This window comes from Adiantum capillus-veneris, chromosome 28, assembly GCF_014529385.1.
Source record: "Adiantum capillus-veneris isolate H3 chromosome 28, ASM1452938v2, whole genome shotgun sequence".
NCBI classification, from domain to species: domain Eukaryota; kingdom Viridiplantae; phylum Streptophyta; class Polypodiopsida; order Polypodiales; family Pteridaceae; genus Adiantum; species Adiantum capillus-veneris.
Window position 1 is genome coordinate 126,588,414 of NC_140958.1, and position 18,791 is coordinate 126,607,204.

The window sequence follows — 18,791 nt, forward strand, 5'->3', positions numbered from 1 at the left end:
GGAAAACGCAGTGCGTTTTGCGAAAAGTCAGTCACATGGCAGCAGCGTACGGACGATAGCTTTTGGGCATGTTTTTTGGCTACACAAGGCATGAGAGAGAGAGAGAGAGAGAGAGAGAGAGAGAGAGAGAGAGAGAGAGAGAGAGAGAGAGAGAGAGAGCTTTTGCTTTATTTATTGCAAGGCTTTTGATTTATAGCTTTTGGGGCTGTGCTTTTGGCATCCCTTGTAAAATCTATAGATTAGTGGTTTGGGCTCCCACTTCTCAGAGTATCTGGACGCAGTATGAGAGTGAGACCCAATCACTCCCTTGTACTTTGAGCAAGATTTTAATACAAAAAGAAATACTGAAAGGGGGGCCAGTCTTTGGGGCCAATACCTCTTGGCACGGAACTCCGCCGGGCCGTGTCGAATCAATTGTGAACTGTGAACTGTTTGAAGTGAATTCTTGTCGTGTCGCGGTAGATTCTTGACTTAGAGTGTCCAAGTTTGTTACAAAGGTTAGTGTTAAAGACCCTAGACCTAGGACCATAAGGTGGAACCATGTCCAATTTTGAGGTGCTTGAGGTGGGAACCATACTTAACCTTGAGATAGCTTCACAAGGCAACATGGATCCAAAAAAGAAAGAGGGAGGGGGCAAGCCCTAAAGGTGGGGGATAAGAGAGAGTGCACCCACACACTTCCCAAAAGTCACCTTTTCCACAAGTCATCTTTTTCACTTAAAGCATTAAGAACATATGAATCCACATGTCAAGCCTCACCTTTTTCACTCAAAGTTTTAAGAACACATGTCAGGCCTCACCTTTTCCACTTAAAGCATTAAGGCCACATGTCAGGCCCCTAGCCAAGTTGTCCCAATTATGCCTAAATCCTATTGGATAACCTCTAGGTTTGACCAATGAGAATTAAGCTTGATAAAATTAAGCTTAGACATTTTAGAAAAGCCCATCAAAAGAACCAATAGGAATTAAGACCCCTAAATTCCTTTTGGATAGTCCACCAAAGGGTCCAATAAGAATTAAACAACCCATAAGCCATCTAAATTTCTATTGGCCAGTTGACCTAGTGGACCAATAAGAATTTAGCTTCATTTAAATAATTATCCAAGCTCTCTCCTAAAGCGGGGAAGAAGGACACTTGTCACAATGCTACATCCCTTGCTTGTTTTGTTGCAGGCCATTGATTGGCTAAGCCCTAACATGGACCAATGAAGATCAAACAATAGTTAGGAGAGCGAGGGGTCGACCAAGCAAGAGAGGAGGCTTGTTTTTTTTTGGACACGAGTGAATACACTCACACACACTTCTTCATGTGTAGAGCAAGAACTCCATCTCTTTCTCCAAGCTTGAGCTACACCAACACCTCTTGGCTATGGAATGCAAATCCAAGCAAGAGTCAAGCTTCAATGGCATGTTCATCTTCTCTATTATCATTATTACTATGCTAAGTTAAGCTCTAAGAGTAATTTATGGTGTTGGGTTAAAGGCCTAATAATCCCTTCTGTACACTTTTATACTTTGTCCAGGTTCACATTGAATGTGGACACATTTTTTTAAAGTCACTCATAATAAAGTGGAAAAGCCCACAAACTCACAAGTGAGTTTTCCCTAAAATCGTGCGAGCACTCTCTCTCTCTCTGCGATTTCAATCTGTAGCGCTACCCTCTTGTTGCACCTATGCCTTGCTCTACCCGGCCCAATCCTGCACTCCTTTACCTCGCGCATCTCCCAATAGCCTCTCCTTCTCGCTTTCAATTGGTATCAGAGCCCTAGGGTTCGAAACAGGCATGCGCATGTTGTTGGACAGCAAGCTATATTGCTTTCCCGCGACCATTTTCGTTTCCATCACGAAGCTCCTTGCTTCCGTGATCAAGAAGTTCACCAAAACAGCCCAAAACAGCCCAAAACAGGTTGTTTTTAGGTCAAAATAGGCGATTTACAGGTTATGACAGGTTAAAACAGTAATACGCAGGTGTATCAAATTTATGGGATCACATGTATTGATGTTTTGTGCGAGGATTTGAGTGAAAAGCTGAGTACAGGTGATTTAAATCGCATATTCAGCTGAAAATTTAGATTTGGACAGTTTCATCTAAAGAAATTGTGGTCTATCGTATGCAAAAAAGTCTTGTGGTTGCTCCTATTTGTCGAAATTTTCAGCCTATTGCATCTCTCTTGTAGACACACTTGTGGTTGAGTTAAGATGATTGCTACCTTTTCCGCATCTGACACTAAAAGTTTGATGGAAATCAAATGATTCGATGGTCAAGGCTTCGACCTTTTGTAAGAACGCATGCAAGGTATTCTTTTCTTAAAGGATTGTAAAGATGCATTGAAGAGAATAAGCTGCAAGGTTTGTTTGACTTAGAGTGGGCCAGGTTGAATAAGAAGGCCATGGCTTACATCAAAATGGCTATCAATGATGACATTTTGACGGACATCAAGCGTTTGGACTCTCCTTATGCAATATGGCAAAAGCTAAAGTCCAATTATGAGAACACCACGCTTGTGAACCAGGTGCATTTGATGGGAAAGTTGGTGAATATGCAGCTTGATGACTCGAAGTCAGCTTCTGAGCATTTGAGTGCTTTTACAGGTGTGTTGAGTCAGCTGCAAGACAGTGGGCTTCAACAATTTGATGATAAGCTGAAAGCTATTTTCTTGCTTATGACGTTGCCAGATACTTGGGAAACATTGGTTGTTTCCTTGAGAAACAGTCCCAGCCTCACGTATGACGGTGTGAGAGGGTCTATTCTCAATGAAGAGATTAGATGCAAGTCTAGTGGGGCAGGTGGCAATTCTGCCTACAATGCAAGAGGTAGAAATCAAAAGCGTGATGCGGGCAACAAGACTCAAAATAGAAGTAAGAGCAAAACAAAGGATAAGGATGTCACTTGTATCAATGTGGCAGAAAGGGTCACAAGAAACACGATTGCAGGTATTTTAAGAAAGAGCAGGATAGGAAGAAAGAAGCGCAAGAGAAGAAGAAGAAAGATGAGAAGAAAGGGGAAAAATCAGCAGGTGATTTCTCCAAGGATACTGAAAATGCAAATGTATCCTCTAGTGTGCTCATTAAGGAGTTGTCAGACGTTGAAGAAATTTTGGTTGCGGCTTCATGCCCCTCAGATTTGGTGATAGCTAATGCAGAAGACATGCTTATTTCGAAGAAAGATGTCATTGCTAAGTGCTAATGATGGTCTATCCCAGTCTTGGATAGTAGATTCTGGTGCCTCTTTCCATGTGACTCCATCTTTTTGAGTGTTTTGCTACATATGCTGTAGGCAATTATGGCAAGGTGTACCTTGGTGATAATTTTGCTTGCAATATTGAGGGAATAGGTACCATGCGTTTGGCTCTAATAATGGTCACGAGCTTGTATTGAATGATGTTAGGTTTGTACAAGGCATTAGAAAAGTTTGCTATCTGCTGGTCAGTTAGATGCACATGGTTTTACCACCATCTCTGCTGGGGTTCATGGAAGTTGCTTAATGGCCACTATCGCCGGTGGAGCAGAGTAGCAAAATGTTGAGGAGTAGAGCAGCATGAGGGGGTTGAGGGGGTGGCAGAAATAAAAGAATGTACAAGCATGAAAGGACACTTCTACGAAGTTGTTCAGGGTGCAGCCATGCAGATGCAAATTCCTTGATTTCTAGGACTCGAGTCATATACATCTCGTGATAGAAACCTTCATGGGACTCTCTTTCTTTCTCTCTCTCTCTCTCTAGGTTATTTGCCCTAAGTTGTTTCTAGTTAGCAATATATGCATCTCTGTGGTGCAATGACAAGTTTGTTTACTTCCATTCATGCAGGTCCTTGTATCTACTACTTCAAATCAATAGAAAAAGATGATGAGCCTGGTGCTTTAACCAAAAGCTATAAACTCCGGAACATGCCATTGGAGAAGGTGTTGGTGACCAGTTATGGCCTGTGCTGCACTACTTTCCCTTGTTTGTTGCACCACCTCGCCTGTGGCATGCTATCAATCAAGTGCTTTGCTTTGGCCTCAAGAGCGCTCGTCATGCCTATGTATAACAAACAACATGTAGAGCTCTCTAGGGTATATGCATGAATAGGTGGTACACTAGCTACCTATTGTAGCAAGGGGGTGGGATGTTTGGTAGCTAGGTGAGGAAACATAATTGTAGAGCACTCTAGGGTATATGCTTGAATAGGTGGTACACTAGCTACCTATCGTAGCAAGGGGGTGGGATGTCTGGTAGCCAGGTGAGGAAACGCAATTACTGGAAGAATTTAATCAAAAGCTTTATTTTTTTGAAATTTTCTATAGAACTTCACTACATTTGTGAAAGTAGTGGGGGCCAGCACCGTGCCGCGCAATCATGAAGCCTGCTCGACGATGGTTGCAGAGGCCATGGCCCATCATCACCTTTGTGTTCTGTTCTTGTGAAAGATGCGCTTCCTGGCTTCAAACAATGGGCACAAAGAGAGAGGGGGAGAGAGAGTAAAAATTCATTTTAGCAACTTTGGTATGCAAGTTCCAAATGCATGGAATGACTGTTGTACGTACAAATGTGCCGGGGGGGGGGGGGGGGGGGGGGATGGGCATATCTCTTACATCATTTACGGAAGGAAGGGTTAACCTAGGACACACATTGGCAAAGAAACGAGTAATAGCGGTTAAAGCCCAAAGATTCAAGGTTTAAGAAAATGATTTCAAAACCGTCAAGATCAGGGGATGGGGGGCCGACAACATGGGCCCTCCATTCACTATTGATTCCTGGCCAGAATACTTGCCAGCAGCCATTGGATGGCTTCAACTCAGCATGCAAAATAGTGTTGGGCACAAACCATCTTTAGGAGAGTGATCACAAGGCACATCAGCACTCATAATATCCCCTGCTGCAAAATCTATGAAAGAGGATGGAGTTGACATGTCAGCATGCAAAACATGACCATTGTTGGAATCTTACTCCTGACCCTTGACGATCGGGAATGGTCCACCAATGACCATTCCTTGGAATTAAGGTTCCTAGCACTGGCTGACTCGCCATCGGTCACGACTTGGTCGCCTATATTCCAGGGAATGGTCATTGGTAGACCATTCCCTATCTCTTACAGTCACCAAAAAGTAGCTTGATCTAGGCGTGTTGTAACCTTGGACGAAGAGAAAAAAACTATTATGAGAAAGCAAAGAGACTACGTATATAACCGCAACCTTGAGGTGATTCTTTGCCTACAAAGCAGACCTGCTACCAGGTTTGTTGCACTCTCTACATGTTTGTAACACTTTCAACAACAAAAAGTTGATTAGAAATGAGTGGCACGACTATGAAAAGAGTTGTTTTTGTTTTTGTCTTGCGATATAAGTGAAATTTGAAGGATGTCATCGGGTATCAAACTCGGGTCTTTACGCGCTCACACATACACCTCAACCACTAGGTTACGACCCTGTTGGGAAAAAGTGGCATCGAGGAGCCTATGAACAGAGAAAATTACATGGTGCCCACATCCAAATGCCATGTCCCTCACTTGTGTAAGGCAAGTAGGGCACAACAAAACAGACCCAAGTTAACCAACTCAAAATTTATTCGACCCATTGTGCTAAATCAATTGTTAGACCTCTACATGATAGACACACACTTGATTGTCCGGTGCTATATCCAAATTGGTCAAAACATATCTATTGCCAAAATTATTGCTCAAGTTTGATCCTCTAAAAAAACTTATTGGGTCATTGCTCATTCAAGCTGCATTGCTTTTGAAATTACCACTCAAGTTTGGTCCTCTAAAAAAGCTTGCTAAGCTGCTGTCTATTCAATCCAGTGCTTCGTAGAAGTGGCAAGTGGCAAGAACATACCGCTTGCCCTTTTTCCAAGCTTTTGATTGCATTGGAGATTAGTTTTTATAAGAATCAATGTGGAAAGCTCTTCACAGCCAACATGCTTAAGATGTTTGCTACTTTGAAATGCCAAGTTCAACGGTCCCTTTATATTGAAAGGGTATCTCCATTAACACAACCAATTCAAATGCAGCCTCCCTTTGAGTCTTGGGTAGATTATTGGCCATCAAAGAGGTGAACTTCACAAACTGCAACAATAAAGTAATAAACTATCCTTATCAATAATTATTGATGGGGATGTGTAGTGATGGGTAACTTTGAACCTCTTTGAATTGTGAAAGTTAATTAGCCTAGAAGCATGGGATGACACATATCTAACTTCTTCATAGAGGTTTTCTCAACATAATTACTCTAATTTCAAAAAATTGTTTGATCACAGGAAGCCTTCTAAACCCCATTTCATCAAAAGGGGAGATGGCCTTTTTGATGGCAATTCAAAGTGTTTATCAAACCAAAAAATACATCATGGAACTTTTTTCGCTTAGAAATCTTTTTATATTTTCTAGTAGGTTTTTTGACAAATGTGAAACATATCTAAGGCTAATGAATCTGTTGTCTTATTTATATGGATATATGTGAAAATTCTATCTTTGCTTGAAGAAAATTAGGTGTCATAATCCAACCCTAAATATGAAGACCTATTTCATTTATAGATTCATTTTTGGTAGGATAACTACAGTGTTGCTTCATTTTGACCATATTGTAGATAAATGTTTCATATGCAAAGAAGTAGGTACACAAATATCTTCCTCTTGTTTAAAGCTAGTCATCCCTTGAAGATAGTGTTCTTTTGAATATCGTTCTTTGAAGCTAGTTGTTCCTTTGAACATTGTCCTTTGAACAACAACACACATTCACTCACTCATACACATACCTACATTCAATTGAAGTAATTTCCAAAGCATAAATCTCGTGTTTTGAGGAGCTACAGACAAAGATAAGCACTAGTTAAAAACTTTACACGAGAAATTATTTTTGAAAATCCATAAAAAAAGGGTACTGCACAATCTAAGTGAGTGCCAAATAGAAGTATGGTAGAGAATTGGCACAGTCTATCCAAAATTTATAATTTACAAGAGTCGTGCCCTCCTCCGTAGTTGTGTTCCTACAATAAAGGCATGGCCTTTAAGAATGAGATAACCTACCTGTTGGTAATTCGAATTGGCAATGGATTTTAGAGGCTTTCTTTTCAATGTTCAAGGTTTCATTGCAATTTAATGTGACAATAGAGGCATAAATTCAAAATGTTAATTCACAAAAAGAGTACAAATTATGTCCAATATTTAAAATTCCAACTTAAATGATATCTGTCCACTGGGTCACCTTACTCTACGCTCCACTATAACTAGAAAAACCTGAATTTGAGTCACTTCACAACCCAATGCTACAATCTTTGACTTCACGTTCCATTGCACTCATGATCACATGGACTTGCTAGACATTGAATTCAAAACTTTGCTTCTCTACACCTTTGTTAGAGGGGAAAGAGTGTATTAAACTAGTTCAAGGTTGCAGCCTAGGCAAGGAAATGGAGGGGGAATGGGTTAAGGAGAACATAATGGGTCATTGATTGGATATAGATGCGTGAAAACAAAAAGACCCTTCTATAACTAAATGTAGCTTAAATCCTTGCAATTTCAATTGCTAGCAGTGTTATTTGAAAGCCTCTACTTTTGCCTAGGAACACATCGATCAAATCAGAAACAATAATCACTATCCTTACTCACTCTAGGTACCACCCTATCACTTTCACAAAGATGTATATTCCCTTTTAAGTGAGCAAGGTGATTAGATTGCTGGTTTAAGACTGCTAGGAAAGTAATTGTGATTGGCCATATTTTGGACACTAATGCTGAAAAACTCAAGATAGTCATCACTTCACTTGTTGCTCTATATTGCACTCGTATCTATATCCTCTCAAATTTCAATATACTCTTATCTATACACACTCTATCGCATACACCCTCAATATACATATAGCATGCACACAAGTATAGACATACATTTATATAGATGCATGCACAAATATAGATCGACAATGCACACATTCTCTCTCTCTCTCTCTTGGAAAAATATGAGAGAGTTCCAAGCCTTAGGATAAACATACAAATACAAGAAGGAAAGTGCTAAAAAACTTGTATATGAAAATCATGAGAGCCAAAGCAAATTCAAATACTAAACCATATGGAAAGAAAAGAGAACATTAACACTATGCTTGGAAAAATAATGACGTTTATTTTTAGACTCTAGATGAATACTACATGTCGTCTCTTAAAAACGTTTTCAATTGTACATTTATTTGGATAAAAACATGAACTGTACATGTAGATTTGAGAAAAGTTATTACTCTTCAAGGCCCATGAAGTGAATCAAAGCTAGATAGGAGAGAGAAACTTTCAAGCCCTCAAATTTGAAGGGTGACTCCACTTGGAAGAGCATATATATGTCATTGGGATTCTTTTTTTTTTTCTTTGCAAAACTCACAATTGTGAGTAATATTTTAAATATAAATTCCAAAAAAATCACATCATAAGCCATGCTCAGAACAAGCCATGGCATCAAAGGACGCACACATCACCACAAGCAAGAAGACACTGGTACAAAACCACTAATGGGGTTTTACACAGAGCCTGCAAACCCTCATACAAATCATGTAGCAACCAACAACAAACCAACATAATGCCTAGAGGGATACCTGCAAGGAAGATGTCACCATGATGAGCACTCACACCCCAACCCAACATGTCCGTATGGGACCAACTCGACCATGACTTGACCATCAAGAGAAGACCACATATTGCCACTAGAGGGGGGAGCCCTTAGTCTCCATCACCTACCAAACCACCACCCCAAAGCAAAGCCAAGATTGGGAGGCCAAAAAGGAAGCAACTTGCATCACGAACACCAAGCCATCTGATAGCTGTATAAGGGGGGCAGGGCAACATACACCATCACCTAAAAAAGGGGCAAATATAAGTCATTGGGCGTTGGGACTCTTAATTGATAAAACCAAACATGGACTCTACAATCTTATCAATCCACCTAAAATCTAGTTATCGAAGGATGTGTGCAACAAATGATATTGTGAAATGCTAAATTCCAAATTGATAATGCTTGTACTTTGATTGAATCTGTACACAGTCATCATTGAGCTCTTCCCTCTAATTAGATAAATTCAATTATGCCTTGTACTTCCTGCACCTTTACAATCTTACCATGCTTCGGTTGAGTTGGTTATAAGCTTGTCACTGAGAGGTTATAGCCCAAATTAAGTTGAGCAAATTAACAAATTGGCTCATGGTAGAGGTTCCTTCTTCTTCAAGCTTCATCTTCTAAGCTTGATTCTCAAAATAGAACGATTTTTTTCCGATAATTATGCTAACAAGTGCCAAATTTCGCGCCTTTCTCCAAGACGACTTTGTGATATGACCAATTTAATGGGGTTAGTTTTTTCATACGCAGTAGAGGTCGGTTCTCCTTTGTGCATTTGTGTCACCTCTCTAGTGTAGTGCAAATATTGTGCATTTACAAATTTCCACCTTGAATACCCCTAAGCTGCGTTGAAGAAATAATCTGATCTGTTTAGATATTTATATCATCAAAATAATACGAGGGGAAAAGTTCAATGCAAAAGTGACTTACAAAACTTAGGTATCCAATGTTCATTTGTCCCTTCAACAAATTGGATCCTCAATTGATAGTGTAGGAAAAGAACCTGCAATGTCCTTTCCCATAATGCAATGGGGAGCTGCATTGTGGGAAAGGACATTGCAGGTTCTTTTTTGGCCATCAAATGTCCGGGGAAGAGGAGCCCATGTTCTCCACACTCCTTCCATCCTGCCACTGATGTGTTGACAATAGCACCACTGCTGACATGTCGACTGCAGGATAGCTTCATGAATTGGGCCTACATGCTTGTTGAGAGAGAGAGAGAGAGAGAGAGAGAGAGAGAGAGAGAGAGAGAGAGAGAAAATAAAAATGCAATTTAGCAACTTTGATACACAAGTTCTGAATGCATAGACTAACGGTTCTATGTACAAATGTGCAAAAGGAACCTCTCTCTCACATCATTTAAGGAAGGTCTAACCTAGGACACACAGTGGCAAAGAAATGGGTAATAGCCGATGGAGCCCAAAGATACAAGATTTGAGAAAATGATAACAAGCCCATCTCAAAAGCTTACAATCACCGGAATGTAGCTTGATGTAGGCGTGCTGTAACCTTGGATGAAGAGAGAAGAAAATATTATTATGAGAAAGCAAACAGACTACGTATATAACCGCAACCTCGAGGTGATTCTCTGCCTGCAAAGTGGGCATGCTGCCAGGTTTGCTGCGCACTCTCTGCATGTCTGAAAGAAGTTGATTAGAAATTAGTGGCACAAAAGGGAGCATGAAAAGAGTTTTTTTTTGAGGTACAACTGAAATTTGAAAGATACTGCTGGGTGTCTTTACGCACGGACGCATCCAATTTAACCACTAGGTTACGGCCCGCTGGCCGAAAAGAGAGAATGTGTGGCACAGAAGAGCCTATGAAACTAGAAAATTACCTGATGCCCACATCCAAACGCCATGTCCCTCGCTTGTGTCAGGCAAACAGGGCAGAACTGAACAGATCCAAGTTAACCAACTCAAAATTCATTTGACCCAATGTGCAAAATCAATTGCTGGAACTCTACATTGAGAGACGCAGACGCATACTTGATTGTCTGGTGCTGTACCCAAATTGGCCAGAACATCTCTATTGCCGAAATTACCGCTGGAGTCTGATCCTCTAGAAAGGCTTGCTGGGTCCCTGCTCGTTTGAGCCGCAGCACTTCCGAAATTACCGCTCAAGTTTAATCCTCTGGAAAAGCTCGCTAAGTTGCTGCCTATTTGAGTCGCAGTGCTTCCTGGAGGTGGCAAGACCGTACCTCTTGCCCTCTTTCCAAGCTTTCGACTGCATTCGAAATTAGTTTTTATAAAAACCAGCGTGGAAAGCTCTTCACAAACAACATACTCCAAAGGTTTGCTACTTTAGAATGCGGAGTTCCATGGTTGCTTTGTACTGAAAGGGTATTTCCATTAATGCAGCCAATGCAAATGCAGCCTCCCTCTGAGCTTTGGGTAGATTCTTGGCCATCAGAGAGGTGAAATTTACAAACTGCAACATCAAAGAAATACACATATCCCCATCAATAATTACAAACTATCACAAGCTCATACACCTTAAAATGGCCAGATACATCTCGACTTGCAAATATGAGAGAGAGAGAGAGAGAGAGAGAGAGAGAGAGATAAAATGAAAAAATGTACTATTGACGTCTTCAAAAGACCAAACTTCAAAGTGACCTTTGAGATGACCAAAAGTTACAACATACAGGTGTATTTGGTGGGTGGGGGGGGGGAGGGGGGGGGTTTGTTCTCCGCAATATGGTGTCCACCTCGGTCATAGTAAGAAACATGGACATGGGTCTTAGGGGGGGTTCTCTGCAATATGGTGTCCACCTCGGTCATAGTAAGAAAGCATAAAGATGGGTCTCATGGGTCTCTGCAATATGGTGTCCACCTTGGCCATAGTAAGAAACGTGGAGGTTTCTCCTGCACCCTGGCTACAATATCATGTAGCCTCCTATGCATATGACCATTGACACCTATGAAGTGATTGTCCACAAGGTCTGTGGCATCCAGATTGATGTAACTCAACAGCTCAGAGTACCTTGCGTGAGTGACTGTGGTGCCTCCTGTCCATCGGTGCCCTATCTCTCTGTGTGTAAACATGAGAAAAAGAACTCAAACATTCAAAACATGAGCTTGCAAATGAGAAATATTACATCAACTTCATTACAAGGTTAAAAATTGTGAGCTTAATAGAGAAACAAAGCACAAACACAACAAAAAGGTTTTTCCTGCTTGAAGAACCAGAAAAATTTTACATAATAGCACACTTTTTCGCCAACATAAGACCTTAGTAAAGCATGGAACTCTTCAGAGCCATTGTGGACCGTTGGATAAAGCTTGTCGATTAGTGCTACATTGCGAGTTATGATGGCAAACTTTCTTGCTTTCCATTACTTGTAACAGGGGCATTAACTATACATTGTCTTACATACGCCACTAGGGCATACACTTGACACTAGTCATAACCAACGAACGCAATTGCTACCAATAATTTGATCGGAAATAAGAAAACACAACATTTAACCAGCCAGACGACTTCAAACTCTTCAATAAGCAAAGTAAGACGTCTATAGCCAAAGTTGACGACTAAACTACGCTTGGACTGCAAATTAAGGACCCTTCAAAAGAAAGCATTAGAAAGCCGAAAAATCAATATGCAAAAGCACAATTGCAGAGAGCTTTGTGCATTGCTCCTAGTGTACTATACCACCTGAAAATTGTCAAAGACCCTGCGAGGGATACTATCATCAAACTGCTTCATTGCATCCCAAGGGCCATCGCCAACGCCCACCAGCACAATAGATAATGCATAGTCACTACAATGGCCCAACATCAACATATCACAAATCAAGCTGACGACGAACACAAAAACAATCATATTATGCTAATTCTTACTACCTGGCCTCAACAATAGCTGTTATGGTTTCTTGCTCTTGCGGACTCAACTTACCTTGGGCTGTATCTACACTCCTTGTTACCTGCAAGGCCCGAAAGTGATTTTTCTTGAGCAAATGAATTTTGGCATAGCATGTACATCAAACTTTCACAATAACTCAAAATTCCAAATCTGCAAACTAACCTGTCCATCTGCTATGATAAGGAGGACATGATACTGGCCTCCAGTCTCTTCTACGATGTCCATCGCAACTCGGATGATTGGAGCAAACGATGTTGGCCCTGCATAGATTGGATAATTACTGACAAAAACTATCTCTATGGGCGACAGTACAACTGCATACCTGAAAGGCGTACATTGGGAATAATCTCCTTGTAGCGTGACAACACTTCTTTAAAACCATTACAAACTTGCCCATTTGGATAGAAGCTGAAGACTGATTGGTCGTGTGTTGAGACTACAATAGCAACGGGAAAAATTAGCTGTATGCCCTCAAAGAGTTCGGAGGCACACACCAAAAGTTGACTTGCGCAAATTATACTGATTGATCAATTTACAAAACCAACCATCTCCAAAACCAAAGCAAGGAATTAGATCATCGTCATCAAATGGTGACAAGGTCTCTCCCACTATATGGATTGCTTGCTCATAAGGATTCGGGAATGCGTCGCTTATTGCATGAAGACTTCTTCCATTGAATGAATGCTTACCTATCACCAAAAAAAAAAAAAGCATGCTGAACAAGGACACCTTTGATGCTTGTTCGAAAAGCGAGATAAAACAAGCTTACACTAGTTGCATGAGATTTTGATTGTCTTTTTTAATATTTTTTACGTTCCCAAAATGCAAAATTTGATGAATGAAAACAAGACGCCTTTGAGGCAGCAACCTTGAGGTTGAAAAACAATAAAATGCTAAAATGGAAGTTAGCAAGTAATATTCATGAACGAGAGTATTGCAAAGATAGACCCTGACCCAACCAGAAACCAATAAATTAAGATAATGCTGAATTCACACCCAACTGTTACTAGTCATAAACCATGCTGAGATTTATGCAAAGGTTCTGAAACAAAGAGATCAATAGGAATATCCCAAGAAACAAGCACTCGATGACTATAAACCTATGAACCCTTGGGACCTTCCAATTCTAGGTAAGACATCCGGTTACCTTCCTTTCTCCAAGCTTCCTCTGTGTTTGAAAATTTAATTGCATCATTCCTGGCTGCTTCAAGTAGCTTAGCATCGCCCCTTATTTCCCTTTCTCCTACCTTTCTCTGCTTCTCACAGCTGCTCAACTTTAACTGTGCCGTTCCTGCCTGCTGCTGTAGCTAGCCTTGATGGTCAATGCCAACTGAGAATAATGATTTTCGACTGCACACATCAACTACATAACCTCTTTTTCCACAAACAAAGGAATGACAAGAAAACAAGCACAGAATGACCCTTAAAAAGTTTCCCCCTACGGCCCATAGAAGGAGAACCATCCAGAACCTTGTAACAGTCATGTGCAATCAACATTATAAGAATGACACCATCAGATGTTCAGGTGGAAGCCCTTTGAAATGCACTTGTAGTAATGAGCACATCATCCATAGTTCTAGTAATCTATCCCCCTCTCGGTTGGACAGAGAACCATCCCAAAATGAAATCACACCTTCTGTGCAGCAACTTACACATTGCTCTGTGCAAATATTTGCTTGGTCTAATCATTTAGCTTGCATTAAAGTTTTTTTTATTTAATTTTAATCTTCTTATCAATCTTAGCATGAATCTAGCCGTACATTTGTCTGCTGTCCACAACTTAGCAAACAAGTGAAGTGAACAAAATAACTGTCAAGAATAGGCTCCCTACACCCAGCATTGATGACATTCCTGACCGTTCAGAGGAAGCATCTTTACTGAGCAGAATAGATGTCAAAGAATGGGTACTGTCAGATATGAACCTGTGCACAAGCTTGCATATGGAACGACATTTGGAGTCCCCTTGTAGCATGGAATCAGGACAGGAATAAGGGGACAGCAAAAGTTAGGGCATGGGATCGGTGCAAAAATAGCAAAAAAGAACTATACATATGCCAAATAGAGAGAACAACAAAAGTACTCCATATCACATTAGCAAAATACACCAATCAAGCACCGACAGGACAATGATGGAGACAAAATGATAACTGCACGCCTCGAATGCTACAAAACGACAAGTGACAAAAGGGCTAAATGGAGGGAAAGATGCAATTGAATAGACCCCATCTCTCTCTCTCTCAAGGTGGTCCATTCCTAACTCTTAGTCAAAGTGAGAAGCTTCTTATGCCGAGTAATGACTTCCTTTCTCTAGATTCTCTCTCCTCTCTCTAGAGAGTGCTAATTTTCTCTAAACCTGAAATTCATATTTTCTCTCTCTCTTGGCAGTTCTCTCTAGAATCTGCTGAATTTTCTCTAAGACTTGCAAGTTTCCTCTTTAAAGCCAAGAGTTTCTCTCAACTGAGTTTTCTCTCTCATTTTTTAAGATTATTATAAAAGTAATTTGAACTCTTTCTCTCACACAGTTTTTGTTAAAAAGTAAAGCTACCTGTAGCCGGTGGGTCACCTGACAAGAAAGTAAAAACACTAAGATAGTACATAATTGAACCGAAACAGCAAACTTGACACCTGAAAGAGAGAACACAGTAGACAAGAGACACGGAGTGGCAAAGTTCCACTTTCAAAAACATTCGCCCCTCAACTAGGCGCTGTCACAAATTGCTGACGTGTCAAGCCACTGAAGAACGGAGCAACCTCCAGATCTCGACCGAGGGGCCTAAACCCTAAGTGAAGAAGCAAAAGCAGCAAAAGAAGTCTTACCAACTTACAAAGTCTTGCTCAAGTGGCCTATTTTTAAAGAGGAGTTCCCGCCAACTTATGGGACCCTGTTCGATGGGGCCCAAGTGACATAAAGTTAATAAAATAAAGAAGGACCAGCGCGCACACAACTGATGACATGGCAGCAGATGTACGGAATTCCCCAATTTACGATGGCATGTTGACGTAGCAAGCAGTACGGAATTCCGCATTTTACGCTGGTAGTGCCACATGGCACCTGTACGGATTTCTGCGTTTTGCGGCCTGGCAGCTTTTGGACAAGATGCTTTTGGACCAGTTGCTTTTGAGTTTGAAAGATTTTCATGTAAACTGCTTTTCATAGGCCAAGGGCCTTTAAATATGTGAGGAGGGCTCATTCTCTGGCATGCTTTAGTACGAAGGTGCAGGTGGAGTACCTGCATTGTACTGAGTTCAAGTAATATAAAGAAATACTGAAAGGGGCGCCAAGGTTTGGGGCCAATACTCTTTGGGTGGAATTCCATCAGTCCGTATCGCGTGTGCTCTCTCTCTTTCAGTTCAGTTGTTATTGAAGTGCTAAAAGTCTGTTCAGTCTGTTCTTTTCCGTTGGCACGTGGTGCCCGTCTTGTGATAGGTGCCCTTTGCAGTATTTCTTTATTCCATAAGACTGAAGTCGAAGTTACAACTTGAAGATCCATGCTCTCAAAGTTTGTAATAATCTAGTAAGTTATGCATCTCATGAGAATGTGCCCAGATTTTAGCCTATTTATTTTATGTGTTTGGGTCAGCAACTTTCGATGGGAACTATATAAGGGTCCCTAGGGCGATCACTTTGTATCAATCTGATCAAAATTAACTGGAGCAATCTTAAGCGTGGCTTGTCAATCTCTCTTTATTTTCTCTCTCTCACTCTCACACATGTCTGCTACAACGAGTGTCTTACATCTACGCTTCCACATTGTGCTATTCTGACATGTCATCAAACGACTTCAGCTCATGATCTTGCGCGGTGTCGTGCAGCTCCGCTCCCATGCTAAGAAAAATGCCAAGAAAATGAACATCAAGTTGTTTGAAGCTTACAGGATTAATGAACAATGATTAGGGCCTGGAAATAGGCTAAGTTCAATGCTGAATGTATGTCAAATGTGGCTGAAAGAGCCAAAACATATGCCTTAATGATGCCAAAAATGACCATGCTTGATGTGAGCACATGTGGAAGATTATGATGTAAAACTGCAGTGCTTGAAGTGCTCTACTGGCTTGTCTTTACAGCTCGTCGATTGGAGCTACGATAAAAAAGTTATGGCAGTTTGAAGTTTAAGTTGATTGCAGATCTGTACCGGATTGGGCGACTGCAGTTGAGGTGACAGAGATGAAATGAATGCACGGGCCTGAAGTGCTCACTTTGTGGAGCGCATCGGTCTTTTGAGATTAGTGATCGGAGTCCGGGTCGTCAAGATATTAGCCGTTACAGATTCACTGGGGGTCGGTTCCGTGCCACTCCGGTTCGCTCGGTCGGAATGCCATCTGAGAATTTTGGCCTCCTTAGCACAGTTTGTATGCGTTCTATGCAGTTTGAGAAGTCTACGGCTTGGCATGCAGAGTCCGGTGTCAGTTGCGGGTACTACTGAGCTGGATAAGTTTTTATACATGAGGTAAGAAACATGCATTTTAATGACGGTGAAGATGAAGAAGTTATACCCAAGAGTCACTTTTCGAGGACTCATTGGGCAAGAGCAACGACAGAAACAGTGGTAAAGCTTGGCGACATTGAGGAGCCGGTCTTAGCCCTCATAGACCATGGGTCAGAAATCAATCTCATGGCAAAGAATTTGCACCAAAAGGGGAAGTGGCCTATTGATGTAGATCACGGGTGGCGGATTCGAGCTACTAACATGCTTCTTGGAGATCTTTATGGTGCATGCACAAATGTTAAGGTAACTACTGAGGATGTCTGTGATGAGCAGAACTTTTTTATACAGGAGCACTCCTCCTATCCATTGATTCTGGGACAACCCTACATTACGGCTGTGCAGATGGAAACTAAGGTGCTGGATGATGGCTCGGCCTATGCAAGGGTTCGAAGCCGAGATGGTAAGAAAGCGGTTCAATTTCTAACTGTATGTGTTGATCATGCTAGAAACAAAGACAATTTACGTGATCGTCCAATGCCAAAGATACGTAAGGAGTTTAAAAAACAAAGATTTGCTTAGGATTTTCTTGGGGTGCCACTATAAAGCGGGACTATGGTGGTGCAAGTGAGGAGAAGTTCTCGCAAAGAGAAACCTTCTCTTCAGGATTTCTAGGGTTGACATCTGAGGGTTCAATATCTTACAGGAAATTTAATGATTTAACTAAGTGGGAGAAACAATATGTTTCAAGCATTCAAAGTGACTTGCAAGGATGTGATGTGCTAGAACCGGATGATGCGATTTCAGAATCTTCGAAGAGATCTCTTATGTTGATATTATGTCAGAGCTTGAGGATATCAAGCAGAACAGGTTAGAAAGTGGAATTGAAGTTGTTAAAGTGCACTCAATGGACATATACGAGGCACTTATGCATATTGAGGATGACTTGGATAAAGAAGTTGAAGCACAGGTAGAGACGAAGTACAAGACAGTTGCAAAGAAAGTGAGACCTGTGGCTACACCTCTACCAGAGGGAAGTGATGAAGTAATTAAAGAAGCTTCTCGACAGCCTATGCTCAGAAATCCTAAGAACATTGGGCACAAATTCACTAAAGAGACATTGCAGCAGCTTAAGGTGGGAGAAGATGGTTTTCTCAACGAAGAGGAAATCAAGTGTTTTCAGGGTATGCTCGAAAAACATGGTAAAGCTTTTGCCTTTGAGCCAAATGAGATTGGGTGTGTGGATCCAAGTGTTGTGGCACCTATGGTTATATTCACTGTTCCTCACACGTCCTATTCCAGTTCCTAAAGCTCACTTGCCAAAGCTTATCAATTTGCTTAATGAGAAGATACAAATGGGAATCTTGGAACCATCATGTGCGCCATACTCTAACCGATGGTTCACTGTTCCAAAGAAAAATGGTACTTTAAGGTTTATACAGGATATGCAGCCTGTTAACAAGGTAACAATCCGCAATGTGGGTACCGGCCCAATTGTGGATGAATTTGCTGAGGCTTTTGCAGGTAGGTCAATTTACTCTATGGGTGATCTTTATTCTGGATATGATCAATTTCAGTTAGCATTGGAGAGCAGGGATCTTACTACGATGCGTACACCTCTCGGATTGGTAAGGATATGCACTCTGCCACAGGGTGCTACTAATTCTGTAGCTCATATGATAAACAGCATGAATAAGGTATTAAGGGACTTTATCCCACATGTTACTATGCCTTTCATTGATGATCTACCGATTAAGGGCTGTGAGGAAAGCTCAAAAGATGAGGTAAAAGATCAGAGGGGGTGCCGACAATTTGTTGCTCAACGTATTGTTGACTGTGATGCTATTTTATCCAGGCTTGAAGAAGTTAACCTAACACTTTCAGGGCAAAAATCAACTTTTGGTGCCAAAGAGGTTCTAATTGTAGGGCACATG

General features: G+C 41.1%; 2 protein-coding genes across 5 annotated transcripts in view; both read right to left on the reverse strand.

The window, feature by feature from the left end:
• Positions 1–4,586: 4,586 nt before the first annotated feature.
• On the reverse strand, positions 4,587–9,759 carry LOC147421270 (uncharacterized). The gene is made up of 5 exons (XM_086505098.1): positions 9,500–9,759; positions 8,706–8,812; positions 8,553–8,628; positions 6,736–6,782; positions 4,587–6,045 (listed from the first exon to the last, which is right to left on the reverse strand). Exons 1-5 carry the CDS (start codon positions 9,753–9,755, stop codon positions 5,914–5,916), a joined length of 618 nt encoding a protein of 205 aa, XP_086361224.1. The 5' UTR covers positions 9,756–9,759; the 3' UTR covers positions 4,587–5,913.
• Positions 9,760–9,821: 62 nt separating this feature from the next.
• Positions 9,822–18,791, reverse strand: part of LOC147421271 (E3 ubiquitin-protein ligase RGLG3-like) — a 42,984-nt gene continuing 34,014 nt past the window's right edge. For 2 of the 4 annotated variants that reach the window (XM_086505094.1, XM_086505096.1), the window contains 9 exons: positions 12,979–13,122; positions 12,756–12,869; positions 12,596–12,693; positions 12,415–12,494; positions 12,227–12,332; positions 10,872–10,999; positions 10,558–10,795; positions 10,407–10,463; positions 9,822–10,200 (listed from right to left, as the gene is read on the reverse strand). In XM_086505094.1, the coding sequence (XP_086361220.1) occupies positions 9,940–10,200; positions 10,407–10,463; positions 10,558–10,795; positions 10,872–10,999; positions 12,227–12,332; positions 12,415–12,494; positions 12,596–12,693; positions 12,756–12,869; positions 12,979–13,122 (1,226 nt within the window). In that variant the 3' untranslated portion in view covers positions 9,822–9,939. Of the gene's footprint in view, positions 10,209–10,406; positions 10,464–10,557; positions 10,796–10,871; positions 11,000–12,226; positions 12,333–12,414; positions 12,495–12,595; positions 12,694–12,755; positions 12,870–12,978; positions 13,123–13,580; positions 13,732–18,791 lie in introns of all 4 variants that reach the window. The other 2 variants (XM_086505095.1, XM_086505097.1) reach the window with 2 other exon arrangements.

Coding starts and splice junctions, on each gene's coding strand:
- LOC147421270 (XM_086505098.1), bottom strand. CDS start 9,755: ATGAAGCTATCCTGCAGTCGACATGTCAGCAGTGGTGCTATTGTCAAC. Junction 8,813..9,499: donor ACATTGGATACCTAAGTTTT/GTAAGTCACTTT, acceptor CCCCTTTTTTAG/GTGATGGTGTATGTTGCCCT. Junction 6,783..8,552: donor TGGTGACATCTTCCTTGCAG/GTATCCCTCTAG, acceptor CTTTGTCTGTAG/CTCCTCAAAACACGAGATTT.